Genomic DNA, 26,521 nt, shown 5'->3' on the forward strand with positions numbered 1-26,521 from the left:
TACCACTCCAAGTCCACGCAGCAGTAAATACCTGTCTGGCCAGCTATGACCATGGGCTGTACAGCCAGCTGGAAAAGCTTATCTAGTACCAAATGTAAAAACAAGACAAGAGGTTCAAGGCGTGAAGAATTCAAACAGATAATGCTGAGTTTCAATTCGTGTTCCAGTGCAGCCTCCGTAATCTTCTGGTCCATTAGTCGAATGGGGAATGTCACTTGACTTTCCAGAGAATGGCACAGAGTGAAGAACTTCTCCAGGTGATTGTCCTGCAAATACAGTGCACTCACAGTTAACGAAGCTGCTGCAAAGTCAGGCTGCTGCTAGCTAAACAGAGCCTGATTGTCCCACCTGATGGGATCAGAGAAAATATTTTCACCCTTCTGGCTTGCAGTGGTGGTTAGCCCTAGAGATCAATTTGTAAAGCAGCTGTCACAGCTTGTTCCTTTGTTTGTTCCTTTTCATTGGGCTCAAATTCAGACTCCGATTAGATCAGTTTAAAAGCAGGAAAGTTAAAGCCCTTACTAAAGTGATTGCTTCATCGCACAAAAACATCTCTCTGATAAAACTCTGTTATATCATAGGTCTATAGTCCCTCTGCCACCCACACCTAAGTTCCAGCTATATACAGGTTATGTGCCTTATGAGTATGCCCTACTTGTATTTACAAAGCAAGCTGCAAAGGGGTGTTGGATCTGCTTTTTAGACACAAGGCCTGCAGTTCTTAGGACATGGCCACCAGGGTTAACTAGAATGAGATGATGGGTAGGAGACAGTGTAAAGCAGCAGAAGCAAAATAAAGCTGCTCTGCCTCAAACCCAGTAAGATCAGTGAAGCTCCAATTTGCTATCATATTTAAATGACTAGAATTGTAGAGTTCTCATTCAGCGCTAAGCTTGTGTCCCCACACTACATGGCATTGACAGCTGACCTGCCTAAAGCATTCTGGCAGTACAACCAGTCCCTAGAGGCAGGGATGTGGTATGTCTCTGCAGATGTAGATGCATTGTCTGAACTAGCCTTGCAGAATAGAAGATGCAGACTGCAGAAACTGGCATTGTGCCCTGCCAGAGCCTTTAAAACACAGCCTAAGCAGACCCTCACTAAGCTGAGAAGACACCTATTGCTTGATGTGACTTGCTGTTGAGAGTGCTCATTTGTTCACTTGTACCAATAGACTTCACGTCACCAATGGATTTCGTTCACTGAGGTTATTTCCATAACTGTTAGTTGGTTTTAAACCTGTGTGGGCTTAAATATCTCTATTTCATAAACATCCTAAGTTGGCCTGGACATATGAATTCTCTTTGAAATGAAACTGCAGCTGTGTGTTGCTTCTGATGCATTACCTGAGTGTGAACAGATGAAACAGCTTGCACTTCAACACCGAAAACACCCTTGTGTCCTTCAACCCACTTAATAGGTGGTGTCTGAGATGGAACTTTCTGTGGTGGAAAGAAAATATGGGAATCACCATCTTCCTTTTAACAATTGTCCCGGTTTGAAGTAAAACCGAACCAATTTTCTGTTCTGTAACTTTACATCCTAGCTAGGCCTCCTCTAACTCTCTGAAATTAACGGCATATTGTTGAGAAAACTGCTCGTTCTCAGAGTGATAAGACCAATGTTTGTGCTCCATGCCAAGGAATGGTATGCAGGGAGGCCCTTGCTTATACTTATTGCTATAACAACCAAGGTCAGCCAATTTTGTTATTTGCCCCCTTAGAGGGTCGGAAACGGAAAAAACGTAGAGGGGTCACATCGGTGGGGAGGAGTGGACAGGACAGGTGACCCAAACCTGACCAACTGGGGTATTCCATCCCATCTGCCCCATGCTCAGTATAAAAGCTGAGGGATCAAAGGGTCAGCCCCTTTTCCTGCGATGGCCGACGTCCAGAGAGGACTCTGTCTGTTCATCTGCCTTTGATCCCGATCCGTGTGTTCCTGACTCCAGAGCTGGAATCCAGTTCCCATTCGTCACTGAGTCCAGTCTGGGACTTCCCCAGTGCCTGCCGGTGATGTGACTGTCATCCTGGGAACTTGATACGGTTTTGTATATATTGTATCTATTTCATTATTTTCTTCTTTATTTTTATTTTAATATTAATTCTTCATTAAAGTAGTTTAGTTCATTCTAAACTTCTGAATCTCCTTATCTCTTTCTCCTCCTCTCTCCTCTTTTAGGGGGGGGAAGGGGGGGGAAGGGCCATCTGCCGGTCCGGTTTTGGTAAATTCAGCCAAAACCACGACAGATTTATTGGCGCCCAACGTGGGGCTCGACGACTGTGGTTTGATAAGATTGCCTGAATAGTTTGAATTCCAGTTTGCTCAGGGAGAACCGACAGCTTTCACCATGTTGTACCTACAGGATATGGTATATGATATTTTTAGAGACTTTTTTATGAAGTTGATTGATTTAGTGGTGCTTAACTGGGTGGACATATTGACTTGTTGTATTGAGGTAGGTTTATATTTGTTCTGTGTTTGGATGCGGTGGTATAGGCGTGCTATGTTGGTGTGGGCTGGTGCTCAGGTGTATAATCTGAGATTTGCATTTGGTAGGGTATCTTCATGTTTCGGGCATCGCATAATAGATTCTGCCGCTAATTACACTTTTGATTTTGCCTGGGGAAAGCTTACTTTGCCTGTTCATGATTATTTAAAAATGTTACCAATTGAACTAAGGGGTGGAAAACCTACGGGCTGGACAGAGAAAGATTGTTATGATTGTCTCTGTCATGTGGGCCTGATTTTGATACTTATGACACTGAATGTGGTGCAGGCGTTAGATCTTATTAGACTTGAGGAATATCAGAATGAGCATCGTGTGATAGGCAACCTCGCTACTCAAACAACAGAGACACAAACAGTTCCTGCCTCAGCCCCAGTGACAGCCACAGCAGGGACACAAACAGTTGCCCCTCCAGCCCCAGCGAGAGTCACAGCAGGGACGCAAACAGTTACTTCCCCAGCCCCGGTGACAGTCACAGCAGGAACACAAACAGTTGCCCCTCCAGCCCCAGCGACAGTCACAGCAGGGACGCAGACAGTTGCTGCCCCAGCGAGAGTCTCAGTGCAGACACAAACAGAACCAGCCCCGGCCCCGGCCCAAGCCAAACCAGCGGCACCGGCCAAGGCCACGCCGACACCGGCCCCAGCGGCAGCGGTCGCCCCCCCACCGGCTCCGGCACCGGCTTCGGCACAAGCCGCGCCCCGGCCCGTCCCGGCCCCGGTCACTCCGCAGCCGGCGGTAAAAGTGGCTCCGCCGCCCGCACCCCCCACATCTCCGTCGCCAGCCCCTCCTACGCCCGCAGCTGCACCGGCCGCTCCGGCCCCGACAGCCAGCGCTGTCACTGCTCCAGCTCCCAACCCGAGCACTGCCGCTCCCCCAGCGCCAGCAGAACCCGCACAAGTTGCTCCGGTGACCAGGAAGCAGAAAAAGAGGTTGGCTCCGTCCCCTGCCCCTTACGACAAGGACATGCCCAAGCTAGAGAGCTCGGGAGAGGGTTCCTCTGATGAAGATGCAGGACAGGGTCCGTCTGGTGTAGATAAAGGAAAGCACCCTCTTACAACACAGTCAACAGCCCCTTCTCAGGTAGATAGGGGAGAGGGTCCTTCTCAACCAGCCTCGATACAGGATGATGCCTCAGATGTAGATGTAATTATTAACTCTTTGTCCTTAAAGGATTTGCGAAATCTGAGGAAGGATTTTACTCGTCATGATGGGGAGCCACTTCTCTCTTGGTTGCTCCGATGCTGGGACAGTGGAGCTAATTCCATAGACTTAGATGGTAGAGAAGCCAGCCAGCTGGGAAATCTGGCCAAAGAGGGAGGTATTGATAAAGCGATTGGGAATAAGGCAGAGGTTCTCAGTCTCTGGAGGCGACTGTTATCAGCTGTAAAGAGCAGATATCCCTTTAAGGATGATATCCAAAGCCGTCCAAGGCAATGGACCAGCATGGAGAAAGGTATTACATACCTGAGAGAACTGGCTATTCGAGAAGTGATTTATGGTGATTGGCAAGTGACTATAAATCCTGATGAAATGCCATGTCAACGACCTTTGTTGAAAAAGTTTGTGCAGAGTGCACCATCAGTGTATTCCCACACTTTGTCAACAATGGTCTGGGGAGCATCTGATACTGATACCCCAACTGTAAATGAGGTCGCTGATAGGGTGCGACAGTATGAAGATAGTCTCTCTCGTCCCATCGGTGTTGCAGCAATAGAAAACCTGACTAAGAAGATGGCTGAACAGAATAAGGCACAGAATGAGACAATAGAGAAAATGACCAAGGCAATAGTTGAGCAAAACGAGACAATTTTTCACAAACTGCTTGAAAAACTTGCTGAGATTGGGAGAGAATCTTACTCTTCTCTAGCTCAGGCTCAAGTTCCTGCTCAGATCCAAGTTGCAGCTCAGGCTCAAGCTCCTGCTCAGATCCAAGTTGCAGCTCAGACTGAGGTGCCTGCTCAGACCCAAGCTGCAGTTAAGACCAGAGTTGCAGCTGTTAAGAAAAAACGCCCTCCTATGAGACCAACCAAAGGGAAACAGGACTCATTCCGAGGTTTCCTGTGGCTTTGCCTCCGCAATAATGGAGAGGACATGAGGAGATGGGATAAAAAACCTACTTCAGCCCTACAGTCACGAGTGCTTGAGTTGCAAGGTAAAGCAAACAGAAGAAAGGATGGTTACATGAATATGGCTGCTCCAGTTCAGAATATGCACTGCCCCTGTCCAGACAGGAACTCACCTTGCAATTGGAGATGCTGTCCTCAGCATTAGGGTTGCCCTGCCTCCAGCCAGGAGGAGGAGAGGGATAACCGAGTTTATTGGACTGTGTGGATTCGATGGCCTGGCACATTAGAGCCACGAAAGTATAGAGCCCTGGTGGACACTGGTGCACAGTGTACCCTAATGCCATCGAATCATAGAGGGACAGAATCAGTCACTATTGCAGGAGTGACAGGAGGATCTCAAGAACTGACTGTACTGGAAGCCGAAGTGAGCTTGAATAAGAATAAATGGGAAAAGCATCCTATTGTGACTGGCCCAGATGCTCCGTGCATCCTTGGCATAGACTACCTCAAGAGAGGGTATTTCAAAGACCCGAAAGGGTATCGGTGGGCTTTTGGTATAGCAGCTGTAGAGACTGAGGGTGTTACACAGCTGTCTACCTTACCTGGCCTTTCAGATGACCCTTCTGTGGTAGGATTGCTGAAGGTTGAAGAACAGCAGGTACCACTTGCTACTTCCACGGTGCATCGACGACAGTATCGCACTAACCGAGATTCTTTGATTCCCATTCAGAACCTGATTCGTCGGCTGGAGACTCAAGGAGTGATCAGCAAGACTCGCTCACCCTTTAACAGCCCGATATGGCCAGTGCGCAAGTCTGATGGTGACTGGCGTCTAACAGTAGACTATCGTGGCCTGAATGAAGTCACACCACCACTGAGTGCTGCTGTGCCAGACATGCTAGAACTGCAATATGAACTAGAGTCGAAGGCAGCCAAGTGGTATGCTACAATTGACATTGCTAATGCCTTTTTCTCTATTCCTTTAGCAGCAGAGTGCAGGCCACAGTTTGCTTTCACCTGGAGGGGTGTCCAGTATACCTGGAATCGACTGCCCCAGGGGTGGAAACACAGCCCTACTATTTGCCATGGACTGATCCAGACTGTACTGGAGAAGGGTGGAGCTCCAGAACACCTGCAATACATTGATGACATCATTGTATGGGGTAATACAGCAAAAGAAGTTTTCAAGAAAGGTAAGAAGGTAATTGAGATTCTTCTGAAAGCAGGTTTTGCTGTGAAAAGAGGTAAGGTCAAGGGACCTGCACGAAACATCCAATTCTTGGGAATTAAATGGCAAGATGGTCGTCGCCAGATCCCAATGGAGGTGATTAACAAAATAACAGCTATGTCCCCACCTACTAACAAAAAGGAAACACAAGCCTTCTTAGGCGTTGTGGGTTTCTGGAGAATGCATATTCCAGGTTATAGTCAGATTGTGAAACCTCTCTATGAAGTGACTCGAAAGAAAAATGAGTTTGTGTGGGGTCCTGAGCAACGACAAGCCTTTGAACAAATTAAACAGGAGATTGTGCGTGCAGTAGCACTTGGACCAGTCCGAAGAGGACAGGACATTAAAAATGTGCTGTATACTGCAGCTGGAGATAATGGCCCTACCTGGAGCCTATGGCAGAAAGGACCAGGGGAGACTCGAGGTCGACCTCTGGGATTTTGGAGTCGAGGCTACAAAGGCTCCGAGGCCAACTATACTCCGACTGAGAAAGAAATCTTGGCAGCGTATGAAGGAGTTAGAGCTGCTTCAGAAGTAATTGGTACTGAAGTACAGCTCCTCCTGGCGCCCCGATTGCCAGTGTTAGGTTGGATGTTCAAAGGTAAAGTTCCTTCTACTCATCATGCCACTGATGCTACCTGGAGTAAGTGGATTGCCTTAATCACACAGCGAGCTCGAATAGGAAATCCAAATCGTCCAGGAATTCTAGAAGTGATCACAAACTGGCCTGAAGGTGGAGATTTCACAATGCCACCAGAGGAGGTGGTAACACGTGCTGAGGAAGCCCCGCCATATAATGAACTCTCAGATAATGAGAAACAGTATGTTTTGTTCACTGATGGATCTTGTCGTATTGTAGGAAAGCATCGAAGATGGAAAGCTGCTGTATGGAGTCCTACACGACGAGTTGCAGAAGCTACTGAAGGAGAAGGTGAATCAAGTCAATTTGCAGAGGTAAAAGCTATCCAGCTGGCCCTAGACATTGCTGAACGAGAAAAGTGGCCAATACTCTATCTTTATACTGACTCATGGATGGTGGCAAATGCTCTGTGGGGATGGTTAAAACAATGGAAGCAGAGCAACTGGCAGCGCAAGGGTAAACCCGTTTGGGCTGCTGAATTATGGCAAGATATTGCTGACCGGCTAGAGAAACTAGTCGTGAAAGTACGCCATGTAGATGCCCACGTACCTATGAGTCGAGCCACTGAGGAACATCGAAACAATCAGCAAGTGGACCAAGCAGCTAAGATTTTCCAGACAGATTTAGACTGGGAACACAAAGGTGAATTGTTCTTAGCTCGATGGGCCCATGACACTTCAGGTCATCAAGGAAGAGATGCAACGTACAAATGGGCTCGTGACCGAGGGGTGGATTTAACCATGGACGCTATTGCGCAGGTTATCCACGACTGTGAAACATGCGCCGAAATCAAGCAAGCTAAAAGGTTAAAACCTTTGTGGCATGGAGGTCGGTGGTTGAAATACAAGTATGGGGAGGCTTGGCAAATCGACTATATCACACTCCCTCAAACCCGCCAGGGTAAGCGTTACGTGCTTACAATGGTGGAAGGAAGCACCGGATGGTTGGAAACCTATGCTGTGCCCCATGCCACTGCCCGGAATACCATCCTGGGCCTTGAAAAGCAAGTCTTGTGGCGACATGGTACTCCAGAAAGAATTGAGTCTGATAATGGAACTCATTTCAAAAACAATCTTATAAGTAGCTGGGCAAAAGAACATGGTATTGAGTGGATATATCATATTCCCTATCATGCACCAGCTTCTGGAAAAATTGAACGATACAATGGATTGTTAAAAACTACCCTAAAAGCGATGGGTGGTGGATCCTTTAAAAATTGGGACAAGCATTTAGCTCAAGCTACTTGGTTAGTTAATACCAGGGGATCCATCAATCGAGGTGGTCCTGCTCAATCAGACCTTTTACATATTGTAGAAGGGGATAAAGTCCCTGTGGTGCATGAAAGGAATATGCTAGGGAAAACTGTATGGGTTTTTCCTGCCTCGGGCAAAGGCAAACCCATTCGTGGGACTGTTTTTGCTCAAGGACCTGGATGTACTTGGTGGGTGATGCTGAAGAATGGAGAAGTTCAATGTGTACCTCAAGGGAATTTGACCCTGGGTGAGAATACTTAATTCCGAGTATGATGTTAGTTGTTTATAATACTAACAGTGTTCTATAAGTGTTTTTCAGGATGACACTGCAATGATGAAACCTAGCCGGATTGATCAAGTGGCGTCTAGTAAAACTTCTCTGATGATGGACATGTTACCCATGGGCACGAACCACAATGAATTTCACACTGTCTTTCCTACCCTGAGAACTTGATCTGCTGTGAAATGGACTTAAGCTTTTGTATATAGAGATAAATTATAACTGAGTGATTTACATATATCTATCTATATATGTATGTATGTATAGATTTTATAGATGATAGTAGTTGTAATCTAAGCATGATGCAAATGGTATGGAATAAGGGGTGGAATGTCCCGGTTTGAAGTAAAACCGAACCAATTTTCTGTTCTGTAACTTTACATCCTAGCTAGGCCTCCTCTAACTCTCTGAAATTAACGGCATATTGTTGAGAAAACTGCTCGTTCTCAGAGTGATAAGACCAATGTTTGTGCTCCATGCCAAGGAATGGTATGCAGGGAGGCCCTTGCTTATACTTATTGCTATAACAACCAAGGTCAGCCAATTTTGTTATTTGCCCCCTTAGAGGGTCGGAAACGGAAAAAACGTAGAGGGGTCACATCGGTGGGGAGGAGTGGACAGGACAGGTGACCCAAACCTGACCAACTGGGGTATTCCATCCCATCTGCCCCATGCTCAGTATAAAAGCTGAGGGATCAAAGGGTCAGCCCCTTTTCCTGCGATGGCCGACGTCCAGAGAGGACTCTGTCTGTTCATCTGCCTTTGATCCCGATCCGTGTGTTCCTGACTCCAGAGCTGGAATCCAGTTCCCATTCGTCACTGAGTCCAGTCTGGGACTTCCCCAGTGCCTGCCGGTGATGTGACTGTCATCCTGGGAACTTGATACGGTTTTGTATATATTGTATCTATTTCATTATTTTCTTCTTTATTTTTATTTTAATATTAATTCTTCATTAAAGTAGTTTAGTTCATTCTAAACTTCTGAATCTCCTTATCTCTTTCTCCTCCTCTCTCCTCTTTTAGGGGGGGGAAGGGGGGGGAAGGGCCATCTGCCGGTCCGGTTTTGGTAAATTCAGCCAAAACCACGACAACAATCAAACAGAAATTCTGTTTACATGGGGGCTATAGGGTATTTGAGCTATTCACTTCATTTTAGATATCCAAATTCAGTGCTATACAGAGGACCACACCTAGACACCTGCTTGTTCTCGTAGACTAGATGGAGAGGAGTTGATACATTGAACAGAGAAATTTGGAGCACTTCAGCTGTATGCCTAGCACAGACAGTACAAATACACATCTTCCAATGGGATATTTTTAAAATAAGAAGTTCCTAGTAGAAGCACTACCAAGGGCACTCCATGGTGATTTTGTGAAATTTTAACTCTCTGGACAGTTTCCTACTTGCCATATTTACTCAGAGGGCACAGTTTTGTGCTCCAGTAGCAGCACCTGACTCAATTGCTCCTTGCTCTCCTACACAGCCACAAAAAAATGAGCAAATCATCCTATGGAAGAAAGCAAATTATTGACTTGACACCCTCTAAACAAATGTAGCCCTGATTAGACAATTTACAAGGATTTGCTTGGATAACTACAGTCAAAAACCACAATATAAAAATATAAAATAATAATAATACCACCAGTGACAATAATAACAACATTTTTCTCCAGAGATTTCCCTTTTTAAAATACAAAAAGGAGGCATTGTCTACAAGCAGACATCAATGTTAGTTAGTAAAACACTTAAGCTGTTCTTCTACATTAGGAAAACATTATCTTTTCATAATTTTCTTTGTTACCTCAGGAGAGTGAATTGAATAGTGGAAAGGCAGCTTATCCAATGCAACAGGAAGACAATAACATCCAGTTTGCAGACGATCATTTAATAGAATTGGCAGCCACTGAAACAAATGAAAACACAGCAATATTCATGACTGTATATGATTAGGGTTATTTATCTAATTTGTTATGTACAGTCAACAAAACAACAAATGAGATATTGACCCAAGCTTCTCTGCTCTAATCCATTCAACAGTGATTTCTTTGCATTTTAAATTCACTGATCGCTACTGTAGAAAAATATAGAAGACTGCTTTACAAACCATCCCTTTTGAAGAAAACACAGTGCTTTTCATGTGTGACATATATTTTTCTAATAAATCCTACCAGAGGCATTTAGTAAAGTCCATGTTTTTATTTTTAAAATCTTGTATCTTGAATAGACTGATCCTTGGCTTTGAAGAAAATCAACAGAATTAAAGTTTTGCTAAGGATAAATTGAACATCCTGGTCATGGTCACCATGAGGATTAAGGCCAGAATGACTCTTGTAACTCTGTATTGATACTTGGACACACCTGATTTTTCTCCTATTCAAGTCTGAAAGAGGGTGTGCATTTGAGTATGACAGGGCAGAAACATTTTGGCTTTAGGTGAACAGAAGCTTGTAAATTAAGTCCTCACCTATGTCAAATTTTGCTCCTGAACTAAAAACTAATTTATTTCTTACCAATCCCATTGACATTGGTGGGACTATATCTGTCCATAAAAGAAAGCCCATTTGAAAGGTTTCTCAGTAGTGGGATCAAAAACAAATACAAATACACTTGTCTGCCCCCACATCTCAGTTGCTGACTATAGCACCAAGGCGTTTTCAAATCTGAAGTGTTATCTTCATCTGTGCTTTCCTCTTATTTTAAAATATCTCCAGTTAAAAATATCAATTGATAAAGAAAAAGGTCAAAGAGACTATGCTACAATGTGTATTTCTCAAGCTATAACATGCTAGTCTCACCATGAATATAAGAAATGCAAGAGAATTAAATTTTACCTTCTAGATTCTTTCCATTTTTTAATGTTGATGTGGGTAAAACACACTTAAGACCATAAACGATATGCCATAAAAAAACTATTTGAAAATATTATATTAGTTGTTACCCCATGTATGAACATGTTAGATAACAGTAAATAATTGTAATTGCATATTGTTTAGGGTTTTTTTTGGTGATAAATAGAATCTAACAGAATTAGGCAGTGTGCTATAAAGCATTGCTGTTGCAAATACTTAGGTGCACACTTAACCTCAGTTGTGTCAGATGAGTTCATCAACTTCAAAGACACTTAACAATGTAAAATTATAAGATGAGGATGTAACATAGCACAAGTTGCATCTGGTTTCTATGAATTAACATTAAGAGCTTCTCCTGTTTTTGATGTATTACCATAATCACAAAGGGAACATATGACAAAATTTTTGACAAGCCAAGAATCCACACACTCTTATAAATTACACGGAACTTACTGAATACCCGATGAGGGTTTCCACAGATGCTCCTTGCTTTGGCTGGCAGCTGATATGATAGAATGTGAACAATAGATGGTGTTTCTCTGTGAGTTTTGCTGGCAGCTTAATTTTCACTTCTTCATAAAAGTCAGGGGACCTGTTTAAAAAAAAAAAAGCCAATGTTAGTATGAGACAGATCAGAAGGCAAATTTGCCACCAGGCTTCTAGGTGCTTCTAGGTTATAAAAACTGTATAAATGCGAAAACAGCCTCAGAGCCAAGTTAAACAACGTACATATATACACAGCTATATTTATGAACTATCTACAGCTTTATGAGGAAAAGCAGAGATGGTATCAGATGCAATGTCTCAGCTTTCACCAATCTCTATATTTAAGAAAAAATTCAATCTTAATTTTAGGTTCCAGTATATTTATTGTGTAAATTCTAAAACCCAAGTTCCCATAATGAGAACATCCCTTTAGCTCTTTTGGATCTGTAAATTCAGTGAATGTTACAAAGAGCTGTTACAAAGCTCTGCTGCTGCTTCCTGCTCCTGCTTCTCAATCTTCAGATTAGGAATACTCTCAACTAACCTATGAAAAGCTCCAAACAAGAAAAGCAATGGCTGCTTACTCAATGGCCACTTATGCAAATGCATGTAGCAATCCAAATTAGATAAGACAAATCCACATAAAAAGTAACTGCTTAAAATGGATTAGTACCAGCATTCCTTGATGAACTATGTAGGCTAAGAATTATGTAAAGAGGTCATGATTAATACTTCTCAAGTCATACAAATAGTAACAATACTCACTTATTATGATATGTGATAGCTGTATATATTTCTTGCACAAATTCTGGACCTGAAGATTTCCCAAAAATTACCTACATTGAGAAGAAAAGAAAGTAACAGCAGTCAGGTCTAAAGCATTTAATTGTCATCATCTTGTAAAAATTTTAAGACAGTATCTGTAGGTTGAAAATGACTCTTCAATTTTATCTTAGCAAGTTAACACAAATGTCGTATTACTGAACATCTTCCCTACATGCCATTCAGGGTAAAACACCAGGAAAATGGAGCAAGAGGTGATTTTCGTAGTCACTGACTACCCCACACCACATTCTCCAGTCATGCACAAAAAGTTAGGAATTAAGTTATGGTAAGCCTTTTTCAGATTGTCATATTGTCTTTAACTAAATGCAAAAAAAGTTAAATTAAAATTATTTTTAGAAGTTTGTTTTACAGTTGTAGCCTGCTCATTTAGAGGTTTTAAACTGAAAGAGGGTAGATTTAGATTTGATAGTAGGAAGAAATTCTGTACTGTGAGTGTGGTGAGACACTGGAACAGGTTACCGAGGGAAGCCAGGGATGCCCCATCCCTGGAAGTGTTCAAGGCCAGGCTGGATGGGGCTTTGAGCAACCTGGTTTAGTAGGAGGTGTCCCTGCCTGTGGCAGGGGGGTTGGAACTAGATGATCTTTAAGGTCCCTTCCAACTCTAACCATTCTATGATTCTGTGATTTAGGGTGAGATCCATCTCACCTTACCTTAGAGGTCCAAAGTTCCTTTACACTCAATGAAGAGAAATAGGCATTTTTAGGGCTTGATTTGCTTCCCTCATTTCAGACACAGCTTTATGGTAAGGTCCTGGAATCCAGTAACTTTAAAGGAAGCCCTGGGAGATGAGCTTAGACAAGGATATCTGTACAGCACAAGTCCATATATATAGAGATGAAGCACTCCCACAATGGAGAGGGATGCCAGATGAACTGTGACTGTCCTAAACATTTGTCAAAACCTGATTGTAATACAGACAGAGCTTAAGGAAACCAACAATGTAGCATCGTGTAAAAGATGGTGTCACATTCACATAGCACAGCTTCAGCTCTGGAAGCAAACATGACTTAGGAAAACACTGTGCTGATGCTCTGATTTCAATTGCAGAGCTCTTGTGGAATAAGGCTGCAAAATATGCACTGTGCAGTGTCAGCACACTGATAAAGGCTGGTCAGGTGTCAGTTCTTGCTCAAAAGCATTGTTGGATTAAAGTTCCTCCAAGTAGTACTTCCACTCATTTTCCCCCCTCTAAAACATAAAATCACAAAAGATTTTATCCCAACGTAATTCTTAAATAGCCAATTACGCTATCTGAAAATTTCCCCAAAACTTCAGGCTGAAGCAGACGTCTGGGTTAGAACACTTCCAACTGAATATCTGAAACTCAGTAAAGCTAAGAGAGGACCTTATAATAAGAAATGCTGAATAATCTGAACATGGACAGTGCTGCTTGCTCTGCTAGAAGTGCACACATGTTTCAAACATGGAAAACTCTACATGTAAAGCCGCATGCTTTTGCACCCATTCAGATTCAGGCAATAAAGATCCCAACTTCTAACTTTCAGTGTTAAACCTGAGTACTTGTGCACACATAGTGCATGCAGAGGAGTTAAACTGGAAGGTAGACTACAACTTTCTTAAAAGGTCTCTGAAGCTCTGTGAATATTACAATTAGAGTTTCCAACACAGCATTGATTTAATATGATGTCACTCTTCTGAAAATAAGGTAGGAAGACTTAGATAAGAGGGAGTAATATGCCTCTTTTCCACTCGAGTGACAAGTCTTTCCTGTTGTGGCTAAGGACTCCAGCCCTGCTTTCTGATGAGAATGACAAGCTTAACTAGCTCTCTGACGTTAGGCTTCCTAAGGTCCCACTAGAAACTGCGGTGATGGAAGTAAACACTGAGTTACCTCTTCAGAGAGTTTGTCAGGAATGCACATAAGCAAAAGTCTGCTAAGAAACCTCAGCATTTTTTACCGGCATTGCACAGGATGGGTCTTCACCACACATAAACTGGATCTTGATGGTAATGTTTCTTGCAGAAGCTGGTCGGTTAGCAAAATTCAGCCTCTGAGGGTAAACATAAAGGAGATTCCTGGAAGAAAGAAAAAGAAAAATAAAATGGTTAAATGGCAAGCATTTGCGTTTCAAAATAAAGTGCACAAACTAGTATTCTGCTGATTCCTCTCCCTGTCCTTCAATTCCACCTAGTTAGTGAAAGCTTTGTGAGAACTCCATCTCAAAAATTCACAAAGAAAAGGTAAATTCTTTCCATGACACATGGAAAATCCTATATTTAAGGTTTCTCATACAGTAAGCTATGTCTTTGAGAAGGCAGTCTTCCTAACTCTTTTTTTTTGTAAATATGTAATTCCCAGTTACAAATGTATGAATGTAATCTCTGATGTAATGAAAAGCAGGAATCTCTCAAGAAAGCTCTCAAGAAAGCAGTGAAGAATTAGGTTTTGGAAGGGGTAAGGAACCACTCAGAGGTGAAAAAACCAAATAAACCAGCAAATAGAATCAACAACTGAAGATTATACATTCCTAGGTTATAGCAACAAAATGACATATATTTCTAGATTATGCAAATCAAAAAGCAGTATCAATAAAGCAGAGTAAATAAAATGAAGAAACTTTGGACTATAATTCTAGAAATGGACAACTTTTAGTAATGAATATGAATAATGCCTTAAAATACAGCATACTTTGCTGTTTACTAGCTTCTTTGTATGGGCAGATCACTAAACTTAAAAAGTACCTTTAATTTCTGTGGGGAATTTGGCAGCATAGGTGATCTTCCAGCTTCAAAACCCAACAATTCTGGTAGAAGAGTCAAAATGCTAAGGAATAAGACTAATGTTGGTGGAAACATACTGGCTTCTACTCATGGGACTACTCATGGGATTTCATGCCTTCTTTTTGCTCGAGACAGTCAGAAGCTACACACAAAATCGCCCTGTCTTTATCACGCTATTTCCTCAGCACCCTTGTCATCTGAAAACATGCAGCAGATTTGGATAATGTCATTAAGTCAGACAGTCTATCCTCCATTTGTTGTATCCCAAGACCTAGAAAACTGTGGTTGATTCTCTTTATTACCATGATGTGACAATACTCTTCAGCTACGCAGTCCAACCTACTTTGCTAACCAACACATGCTACATGGGCCACTGCATGCCTTAGCAAACAAACTAGCATGTAACTTGCTTTTCCCTTTGTGCAGAATAGTACTCCTGCTAGCCACACTAATGCATTTTCTTCCTTGCCTTCTTAAATGCGATTTCTGCTCTGCCAAATTCTCGCCAAGATGATATTAGGAAAAGCTAAGTGAAAGAGAGGAATATATTGGTAACCTCCACTGAATTATGCCTGGTGGGAATGACATATTAAATGAAGGCTATTATCAATATTACATCTGCCAGAGGTGAAGAAATACATGTAGGAGAGGCTGCATAATCCAGTCATTGCTTCATTTATCTGCAGCCCAGCAGAAGATGTCACAAATCCATATAATGTCCCTGAGCATTGGATTTTACATTTAGATATGACTTGAGATGAAAGATATGTAAAATCACAAACAGAGAGCTCTCTGCTGACTACACAACGAAGGAAGCATTATTCCAGCAAGTACTGTACTGAAGAGCTACAGCTTGTGCCATTTATGCTCAATCAGTTTTAGGGATCTTGCTTACATGTGTATTAAACCCATCAGCACTGAGGAAGAACAGAGGCAAATACTGACTTTGGATATCCTGCAGAGATGAAAGCAATGACTGATTTTTTAAAGCAGGAAGGTGGAGAGATGATCAAAAGACGTTCCTTCACACAAGTATGAATTGTAGACCCATTGCTGACCACTGTGTAAGTGCTACTGCCTGCCAGATCTGTATTCTCCAGAAGGCTGAGAGAAAGTAATGATAAGGAGCACTTCCACATTGGAGTTCGCAGGGATGTCAGACCAGCACATACTGCTGTCTTTTAAATAACAGGACAGTTATCATGCACATAAGGACGTGGTGAGCTCCAGGAGGCATTGTGTCTCCCTTGAGGCTCTGTGCTGGGCAGAAATATTCAAACAACATTCAAACATCAACTACTTTCGGTCAGTGTGATTAAACTTTTTCCCTCACTCCCCCTACCCAAAGTGCAGGGCTCTACCTTCAGATATAGTCAGATGTGCTTACAAAACGCAAAAGAGCTATTCAGTATGGGTCTACAAAAGCGATGGCAGAGCCCCCAACTTCACTGAGACCAGAGTTCCACAGGACAGTAGAGTCCTGAGTGAGGCACTCTGGGTTGGAGACTGATGCAGCAAGGGACAATAAGATAAGAGGCTATTTCAGAATCAGTCACTTGCTGGGAAAGCTAAGGGTCCAGCTAGCATGACACAGGACACCATGCAGCAATTCCCATTTGAATTTTCCGACCTTCTTACACTTTCATTGGACTTAGCATTGGTGATTTGATCCCTTCCCATTGCCATAGCAATGCAGACCTATCTTCTGTTGAAATAAAATCTTTCAAGTCTGTGACCCTTCTCATTGAATGATTCCCTGTTTGTAATTATTGGTTGTGCATACGTATGACATAATAAAATCCTTTTCCTTGCTAAATTACACAACGTATGAGGTGTCAACAAGTACATCTCAAACTTCTAATGAATATTAGGCATGTTCATTTTTGACTGTGACAAGAATGCCATACATAACAAAAGCCAATATTAGTCACTACGGATAAAAACCACAAATGTTCTCTAGGTGAACAGTGATGGAAAGGTTAGCATTGCCATTTAATACTTATGTTACTGGAAATAAAAGCTGATACACCCATTAGCTATAATTTTCAATCTTTGATGACTCCTGTACACTTTTGTTGGGGTGGGCAGGGAATCTTCAGAAAAAAATGGTTGAAAATTATAATGTAAATCACAAACACTTTACCAAAGATGGAAACCCATTCTAGTCAGCACTGTCTAGAACAAATAGCACAATGATGCAACTTTAACATGTTGCCTTCAAGAAGATGTATATGTGTTGTATATATCCATATCTTCGTATGGATAATTTGGATAATAGTTTGAATGATTTTTTTCATGTTGCTAAAATTATGAATCATCTAAAGAGTCAATGGTCAGATCCTCATTAAATTTAGGCCAAGAGTGATTGACACTTTATTCTGTCCATTAGCATTGGTGTGAAAAACTTAAAGGTTTAGTCAACACAAAAAAAATGTCACAAGAACTGAGTGGAAGGCTGACTCAAAAGATCAGATTTCTGCATATTCAAATCACAGAATTATGACAAGAAACTAGATATTTCTAAATTTAAATGTGACCTAAGGCTTAGAGTCAAGTCAGACTAAAATTTTAATAGCTTTCACTCTAGGACTCATACATCACTGAAATGACCTACCATTACTTGAAATGTCAAATATTGCAAACAAATAGTCAATGACATCATATGTTTGAAAACCAAGACCAATGGTAATGAGATTTTGTGAATCATAAAAATCACCAATAAAATAATTTCTTATATATCATATTGATTTTCTAGTGTGCTAATGTAGGGAACTTTTTAATCCAGAATTGCCTACTTTACATGATCTTTTTCAGAAGTTACTCTTAAACAGTTTTAAAGTTTTCAAATATGAAAATCAAAGGAATTATACCACCTTCTGATGTCTCTGTCCTCCATGCTTTCTAGTCTTCTCCCAAACTAAACCCACTGTTCCATTGATAATACTCTCACTTCCCCTGCTGGTTCCAGTATTATTAAACCCTGAGTGGCAGAGTTATTAAAGATGGATAAAATGAGTGGATATCCACCAGGTATCAACTATTGTAATGTCAAGACACTGATAACAAGATGGTAGGTCACACATAAAGCAATGCCCACCTGCCTGAATGAAGTATGAAAAGGTGAAAAAAGGAAGACAATAACTATATCACAGAGCTGTATTTTATACATCCATTTGCCATCCCAGGACCTGTGATTCCTCCAGCTGTGTAAACAGAGGTAAAGCTCTATCCCAAAATTCTTACTGAACCCCTATAATCAAAGAGTGAAATTTCTGACATACCAGATTTATACACATAATAGTGTACCAATTTGAAATCTCATGATACAGCTGACAATTGTGGTGAGATAATTTTGTCCTAATATATTTAATTAATAAATGATACAGTGAAGGAGTGCTAGTAAATACAGTAGTATACCATATCTTCCCAAAATACTAGTAACATGTCCCCCTAAAGTTACATCTGTATAGATAATGTGAGGCAATATTTCATATTTACCAGGATCTTCTTATTTCCACAGACACTATGCACTTCTGAAATTTCAGCTGAAAATGCTTAAAAACCTTAGTGAATGACATAGGTTTCAGCAGCATGGAAGATCTATGCAGCTAGAAGTCAAGAGATGGAACCTGGAATTGTTTTAATTGTCTCACTGTGAATGTATTCACACATTCTCCCATCCTGACCCAGGAAGGTGAAAGCTATACTGACAAACTGCACTGCTCGAGTGATGCCTCTTCCCTAAACTGTACACCTCAGAGTAACAATTTATCAAGCAAGACGAAAAAAAAGAAGCCCAGTGAGAAAATTGATGTCCTCCCTCTCTTAGTGCCCTGCAGACCGAAGCTGAAGAAGCCATCTGGTCTTACCAAATGGGAAGCCATCCACTACTACCAGTAATCCAGCACTTTTAACAACTCTTGGATGAAGTTACTGGAGCATTTTCATTTCAGTGAAAAGCAGACAAATGGTTTGAAGGAGAAAGCACAGTGTCCTGAGGTTAACAAAAAGATCTGCAGGCTTGGAAAGGAATGTTTTGGTTCTAAGAGACCTAAGTAGGAGCTCTTTACAAAAGCACAATATTCAGGACCCTACTACCTAACCAGGGGCAGTATCAGTGATCAGAGTAGCTTCATTTTTTTTTTCCTAAGACATTCATGCAAGACCAAAGCACAAGCCATAGCCTGCTGAAGTGGAGCTGCAGCAAAAACAAATTAGTCAAGAAGATGCTTTCATTCAAAGCCATCTGGAAAGGTAGGCCCCTCACACTTCTTATGCCTTTTGTGTTTTCAGTCCTAGATTGTTTCTTGAGAGGAAGGTGAGCATTTAGTGTTGCACCGACTGCTAATGATAATGATTAATAAGCAGTACAGTTTTTCTGGTAAGCTATTGAGCTAGATAATGAAGTGTTTTTATCTCTACATCCTAGAGGAGAAGAAATAGTGATACCCTTTACAAGATTATTTTTTTAAAGAATAATTACACATTTCTTTAAAAGATTTGCTTTCATGGGAATTTTAGACAAATCCATATTTTATTCAGAGTCTCCGCTCAGTGACTACATAGAGATCATCATGCCACGGTGGCATGTTTTCCTCTCTGCCTGTATTACATATTTAATAAAGTTCGTTATGAGGAGTCAGGTGTAATACCTCATCTGAAAGCACTGTGGCAAATAAGATGCCTATGGGAGTTCATGCACTCCCAGAATCCTGTTTGTGAAGCTTTTGTTTTCATTGTTTCTGCTTTGTTATGCAGTATTTGACAATGTCATTTTTAACTGAGTAACAAACAAAGAAAAATTAGGAAACCTTCCATGAAACCTCTTACTGCTGAGGTAGTATAGTAGATGACCACGAAAGATTCTCTCTGCCAACATAGGATTGCTCCTGACAGTGTATGGTTCGGTGCTTCTGGAATAATTTAGCTCCTGACACCTTCTGAGCAGTGCGGTGCTTCAAGCAGTCCCATTTGCTTCAGTTTTAAATGTTCTACTTAAGATTTTCCTTCCAGACTACTCAAGTCCCTCTAGGGAGATTGTAATCTCTGTGGAAGCCGCAGTAGGTGGAGCCCCTGCCAGGGTACATGCTCCAAACTGAGGAGGATGCTCTGTGAAGACCTTCCTTGGGAGGAAAGGCAAATGTCCCCTCCTGGGAGCTCTCTGCGGCAGGACTATGGTACCCTGGGTTTGCCTTGCTACAACAAATGTAATGAATGACCCTATGGTGGTGGAGTCTCCTTCTCTGGACACATTCAAAACCTGCCTGGACACGTTCCTGTGCAACCTGCTCTAGGTGGACCTGCTTCCATGATTCCATGATTCCATGATTCCATGATTATGGAGCTTGGAAAAGAGCAGGCAGCTATTTGTGTTGGGATGAAATCATGTGTATGAAGGAGCAGAATAAATCAGGACACACTCACATCTCTGTCTGAAACTGTAGTAGCTACCTCAAGCTATTTCCTTCAACTGTGCACAACAGTATAATACTAATCTCCACTTTGTTTATTCTGAAAAAGAAATTAGAAAGGTCAGCATCTCTAACTGGCACAAAGCTAGAGCAATGGACAGGTAGAAGATGCACAGGACTACCGTGCTCTCTCCAGACCCCACGGGCAGAGAGGCAGAAAGGAGCAGATAATGCTGTAATGGCAGGAATGGGAATAACAGACCATTATACACCAACTGCCTTTTCTCACTCAAAACTTGGCAAGGATGGGGTAAGAACGATTACCACTAAAGCAGAAGGCCTCCAGCTGACACTGCAGACTACAGCAAGTCTGAGCACAATGCCAAGTGGTTTGCAGTTAAAAGACACAAAACAGCAAAGTAAAGGGTTTTTTTCCTTGCTCCCTGTGAAAGTCCCCTAAGTGTTGGGCACTTCCCCTAGCAAAGACAGGCCTTCCTGTGCCTGGTTAAGCTGAGTTACTGCTGAAGCGATGGGACAAATCCCTCTGCCTCAGCACCAACATTTCATAGTGGCAGTAAGCAGCATCATTTTCATTTATATTTCATGAGAAAATAAAATGATAAACAATCTTTAAATTATATGATTTTCCCTATTAAGAATAGAAGGGTATTGAAAGAAATAAATCTTGGAATGTTTTGACATTTTCAGGGAACTATTTTTATTAAAGAAATGTAGGTACACAACAAAAAGAAGTGCTCAATTTCACAGTGCAGAAAGAAAGGGGCTGGCTGATTTCTCTGGCATAAATCAGAAACAGCATCATTTAAAATAATGCCATTACAGTAGTATAAAAACTAGCAAGACCTAAGTTCAAAGACTATAACAGAAGACTGCTTCTACTACCGCAAAGGAAAAAGTTATTATTTAAAAAAAAAAAGATTTAAAAAAAAAAAGAATTTTTCCTTTAAAATACATTACATTGGCAAAAAAACCCCAGACCTACACAAGTAAACAAGATCTTTGCATTTCTTTTAAACATTCAGGAGAAAAACTGAAGCTAGATGCTTCATTAATATTTGTCTGGACACGTGTAGAGGTATTATTGTGCCAGTAAGAGTGTATCAGACTGTATTTTTGTAAGTTTTCCTTCCCATGTTATCTAAGTCCATTTCTATATGTAACCCTCTCTTACATTCATGGTAACGGTAATAGAAAACAGGTAATTATTTTATCCATTTTTCATTCTTTTAATATCTAAATCTATAGCACTGGTAAAAAATTGTTTTGTAGACTTACAATCAAAAATTAGGAAACATTAAATCACTTGTAACACACTAGCAGGCCGTGATACTCAGTTATGACTAAATGCTAGCACATTGCTTAATTAAAACAGCATGGTTCTACTTTTTAGATTAGAGGAAAGGGCATAAAATAGCATGAAACACTTAATATTTGGCTCTATTCAAAGTCAGAGTTACTTTGCATAGGTTAGTCTAATCTCAGGCTCAAAATACTATTCACTATATGGAGAACTAAGCAAGGAAAATTGCATGACAGTTAAATTAAGCAAATACATTGGCCTACGTTCCCTAACTACACTTCTGCTCACCAAATGGAGGGCTGGCATGATCATGTGGCAAAAGCGTCTCAGACATGGCCGGGCAATTCTGGCTTGTGCAAAAAGGAGGTGCTTTCAATGGCACCACGCAAACACAAGTGTTACTTCCTGGACCCCACCAAGTTCCAGACTCTGCCGTTTCATAACGTTTGCAAAGCTGCCTCTTCTGACTTTCTGGGGAACTACTGCTGGAGTTCATTAACAGTTTCAGTTGGCAACTTCCCTTTCTTGCTCCAAATGTGTTTGTTGTCACAAGGCAGTCAAAACATGACCTAGCATTTCTGCATTTTTCTCACCATTTCCCCAGTGTATCTAACTAATTGCTTTTAGGGTTTAATTTGATTATTAAGTGTTTGAGTTTCCAGTTTACAGCATAACACTACTTACGGTATGTTAGTTGTGTCATCACCATTGATTCATTAATTAATGTAAAATTAATGAAGGCAAATATTCTTCATAGATATTTTCTTCATTATTACAAGTTAGGCCGGACAGATCCTACTTTGTTTTGTTAACATGACTTTTACCTAGGGTGAAATTCAAAACAGAGCCCAAAAAGCCTGTAGATAGTAAGCATGCTGGCTGTGAACTCTTGCACAGAGTGTAACAGTTGAGCTATAGCAAGCATTTCTTCTAATGTGAGTGTATGTATTCAGTGCAGACATCCTAGCAATTGAAGAACACTGTCTGGAGACACCCAAACTTGCTTCAGGAGACACATAAAATTAATTTTCAGCATGGTAGCTTTGATATTCATGATGTCTGGCTGCAGGAGTTTGCCTTGGTGAGAACTAAAGAGAGAACATTGTGTGCTCAACTCTCTTTCTAGCTCAGCAACACAACCATTGCTAACATTTTTCATTTTCAAAAGCAGACCTTTAGACACTACCAGGCTGCACACTGGAGTTGACACATGCTACTCCTTATTGGGGCCAAGCAATGAATAGAAAAGTTAAAATTCCATCTTATTCTTACATTAAAAAAAAAGTGTCATTACTCAAGTTCATTTACATTTGCATTTTTAGTTGTATAAAAACTACTTCCCCTATAGAAATGTCTGCACAAACCCCCCCAAAAATGGGATGCCCTCCCCCCCCCCCAAAAAAAAAGAAGACATGCATTTCTATCTTTGCTACACAGAGAAGACAGAAGTAACACAATACTCTGAATTTTAGCATTCTGGTGCCAAGACCGCAAAGAAACTGCCCTCAGGAGTTTGAGTATCATGTATTCATGGCACAGCCCAGGAATAACTCCTCCAAAACTTCTAATGAGGGTCTATCCAAACTGGCTTACTCACTCATTTCCCTGCTGACACCACATGACAAGTTGTTACTGTAAGATAAGATGCCACTTCCTTTTTTTGTTTTCCCTAAAAGCTGAGACCCAAATCCAGGTGTCACCAACAGCTGCACTGGCTCTCCAGGTTCCCATGAAGGTGTGAAGCATCTCCTTGGGATGGAGATGCTCATCATGAGATGCAACTCACCCTTGCAGTTCTGAGTTGTACTGAACCACAAATCTTGCCCTTCCCTTCTCCCCTGCTGGGTGGGGTCAGGTGAGCGTTAGGGAGAGCTGGCTCTTTGCTAAGCTCTGCAGCAAGAATTGAATAAGCTCTGCATCCCTTTATTCAGATTCTTCATTCTGTGATTACTTGCTTATAGCCACATCTTTGTCACCAATGCAATTCAGTACCTACCTACTGTTTCAGGGATCAGAAAAGTCCCTTAGAATAGCATCAATTACTGTTCTAAGAAGCATTCTTCTTTACTTCCATGCCGTCACTAACACAATGGTTACATGAAAGCTGGTATTTCTGTATCTATGATACTGTGGTACACCCATTTTGAATTAGTGCTAGTCAGCTATTACCAGTATCACTGTTCACTAGCACTACCATGCTACACAAACATGTTGAAGCACATTCTTTTGATACTCATTTCTTCTTGGAGACCCAGATGTGCTAGACCACTAAAAGATTATGGGAATTGCTCAGCTGCATGCTAATGAGCACTGTGGTCTGCTTGAAATACTCAGAATAGAACAGATTTAAGAAAAGAAACAACATAGCCCAGAGTCTTTGTTCATGGAAGTGGAAAGTATGCAGAGCAACATGTTACTTCCTCAAATGCCCGGATGACTCACATTAACAGTGGAAACCACCCAGCACAGACATTTACTAAAACTGTTAAAAATTATTATCTTCTGTGAAAAAAACACAGAAGAGGAAAGATCTATATATGTGCCAAGTCAATGAGAGCTGTTAGGGTTTTTTTGACATTTTAGAAAAATTTTCAAAGGACAACATAATTAGTATAGTAAATACACTATAGAACATCCTGCAAGTGTTTTATCTTGTAATGGCTAGTAAGATTAAATCATCAACCTAATGCATAATTTTTAACATTTTAAAAAATATTTTTAGTTTCTATTTCTGAAAAAAAAATCTAAATCACAATTATTTTTGAAAATGGATCATCAGAATTTAAAAAATATATGTTATTTCTTACCTATAAATAGTATGGGGAACATACACTTCTCTAATTGGGAATTCCAAAATCTCTTTGTGAGGACGATTACGGTTTTCTGGAAATGGCTTCACTGGTAGTAATTCTGGTGTCAGACAATAACCAAGGTTTTCTGGAGCTGGGGAAATCTCCAGTTTAAGTGTTCCTTTAAAAAAAAGTAATCACAAAATCTCAGCAAAAATATAAAAAATAGGAAATGTATAATAAACCAAAAATGAAAACAATGTATGAGGTTACATAGCAACAGTGCAGAAATAAGAACTGAATCTTTGGCTTGAAGGCTGCATGAGAATGAAAGCATAGGTGTACAAAAATGCACAAGAAATAACCTACACATCCAGGCCAATATATAGCTCTTTGTGTCAACCCTGTACAATTTCAAAGAAATGGGAAACAAAGAAGGAATACTATATGCTGGGTTGATGTTCTAGTATCTTTCACACACAAATAATACAAAATTTGTCTGGGAGAGAAATAAAAGGGCTGCTGTCTAATACAGTTATCTTTCAGTCCCCCAACTCAGATTCAGCTCTGCTTAATGTCTGCCAAAGTGGACACCACCCACCAGGAAAGCCAGGCTTGTGGTGGTGAGCAGTTAAACAGCTAATACTGATAACATTTATCCAAGTATAACCAGACTTTCAATTTAAATTCTCTGTTATGATAAATGAAAACCATTTGGGGAACTCAGACTTGTCATTTCTGGCAATCAGCTAAAAAGGCAAAACAGCTTTGCACTTAGTTCATTTTTTTAAGATTCCTCTACAACCCAGAAGAGCTTGAGCTGTAATTTATGCAAAAAGAAAAAATAAGCTCGTCAGGTTTTTGACAGTAGCCAAATACTACCTGTGCTTCTCTACTTTGTTAGCTAACAATGACCCAAATAAGATGAAATGTGTACACATTTTAATCTCCCTCTGTAAAATATGACCCATTTACAAACATTGCAGGAAAATAGCAAGGAAAGAAATCTGCTTTAAAGCACTGTCTTTGAACAGTTTGAATAATAACAAAAGACATCCTGTAGATACACTGTAAATTAGGGAGGAATGCAAATCATTTTAGAATATCAAGTTAAACATAAATCTCCATACTCATAGAAAAAACCCCTCAAAAGCATCTGTGCTCAGGTAGACACTGTGGACTCAGGAAGTTCCACAACAGCATGTACTATAAACTTAAAACTTGAGTTAATTACATTTTGGGGTTGGAATTTACAGGACAATCTTGGGAAGAAAATTAATTTCCATACAAAATTAGTTATGTACCTGGTAAAGTCTTAACTCTTCTCTGCAAGGAAGACGATCTTTTGAAATCAGCTAAGAATTTGAACAGATCTTCGTCACTGAGCCTGTCTCCTTCCTACCAGGAGAAAGACAAAAATCAGTACCTTTATAACAATACTCCATAACACTGAGAAAAGCTTCTGAGTGACCCATGTCCTTGAGGCATGCAAAGCAAGTGGATTACTGCCTACTTAACAGCAGTTATTCTCTGTTCCCACATGAACATCACCGGTAACTTTTCTCAACACAGTTCACATTACATAGAAGAAAAATGTCGTAGGCAATCAGAAATAAAGAGTATTCTGAACCTGTTTAAAGAAGGTGTTGAGGGTCAGAGAAATTGTTTTGAAGTTTGATACTGGATAGGTGTCCTCTGAGTTGAGACTTCTCTCAGAAAGTCTTCTCGCCTGTAGCAGTGTTGCCCTCTTGTCACTAGTGGATCCTTTCCCTTCAAAGGAAAATTAAATGAAACATCAACCTGCTTTGTGTTGCTTCAGTACAAAGACTATCAGAATACAACAGAAATGCACAATTTCCCTGAAACACCAGAGGACAGAGTACCTAAAACATTCCACTGCTTTTATTTCAGACTACGTGAAATAGTGTAATGCCAGGACACACCTAGTGAAGTAACATTACTTCTGCTGCACAGCACAAGCTTATTTGAATTTTTAGTTCATGGATTATAATGCTCATTGATCAGTGTTGTTGACCAGTGGTCCTGTATACTCTAGAAACTAAGCTGATATGTATTTTGATTGCCCATATTGCAAA

The 26,521-nt window shown here is 40.9% G+C and overlaps 1 protein-coding gene across 1 annotated transcript in view; it reads right to left on the bottom strand.

Moving 5' to 3' along the window:
- Positions 1-26,521, bottom strand: part of DOCK8 (dedicator of cytokinesis 8) — an 83,208-nt gene that overhangs the window by 41,153 nt on the left and 15,534 nt on the right. The window contains exons 11-19 of the mRNA XM_074166620.1: positions 26,056-26,195; positions 25,730-25,823; positions 24,444-24,606; positions 14,082-14,199; positions 12,081-12,151; positions 11,283-11,421; positions 9,782-9,883; positions 1,347-1,442; positions 32-266 (exon numbers count right to left, since the gene is read on the bottom strand). Of these exons, the coding sequence (XP_074022721.1) occupies positions 32-266; positions 1,347-1,442; positions 9,782-9,883; positions 11,283-11,421; positions 12,081-12,151; positions 14,082-14,199; positions 24,444-24,606; positions 25,730-25,823; positions 26,056-26,195 (1,158 nt within the window). The remainder of the gene's footprint in view (positions 1-31; positions 267-1,346; positions 1,443-9,781; positions 9,884-11,282; positions 11,422-12,080; positions 12,152-14,081; positions 14,200-24,443; positions 24,607-25,729; positions 25,824-26,055; positions 26,196-26,521) is intronic.

This window comes from Numenius arquata, chromosome Z (genome assembly GCF_964106895.1).
Source record: "Numenius arquata chromosome Z, bNumArq3.hap1.1, whole genome shotgun sequence".
NCBI classification, from domain to species: Eukaryota; Metazoa; Chordata; class Aves; order Charadriiformes; family Scolopacidae; genus Numenius; species Numenius arquata.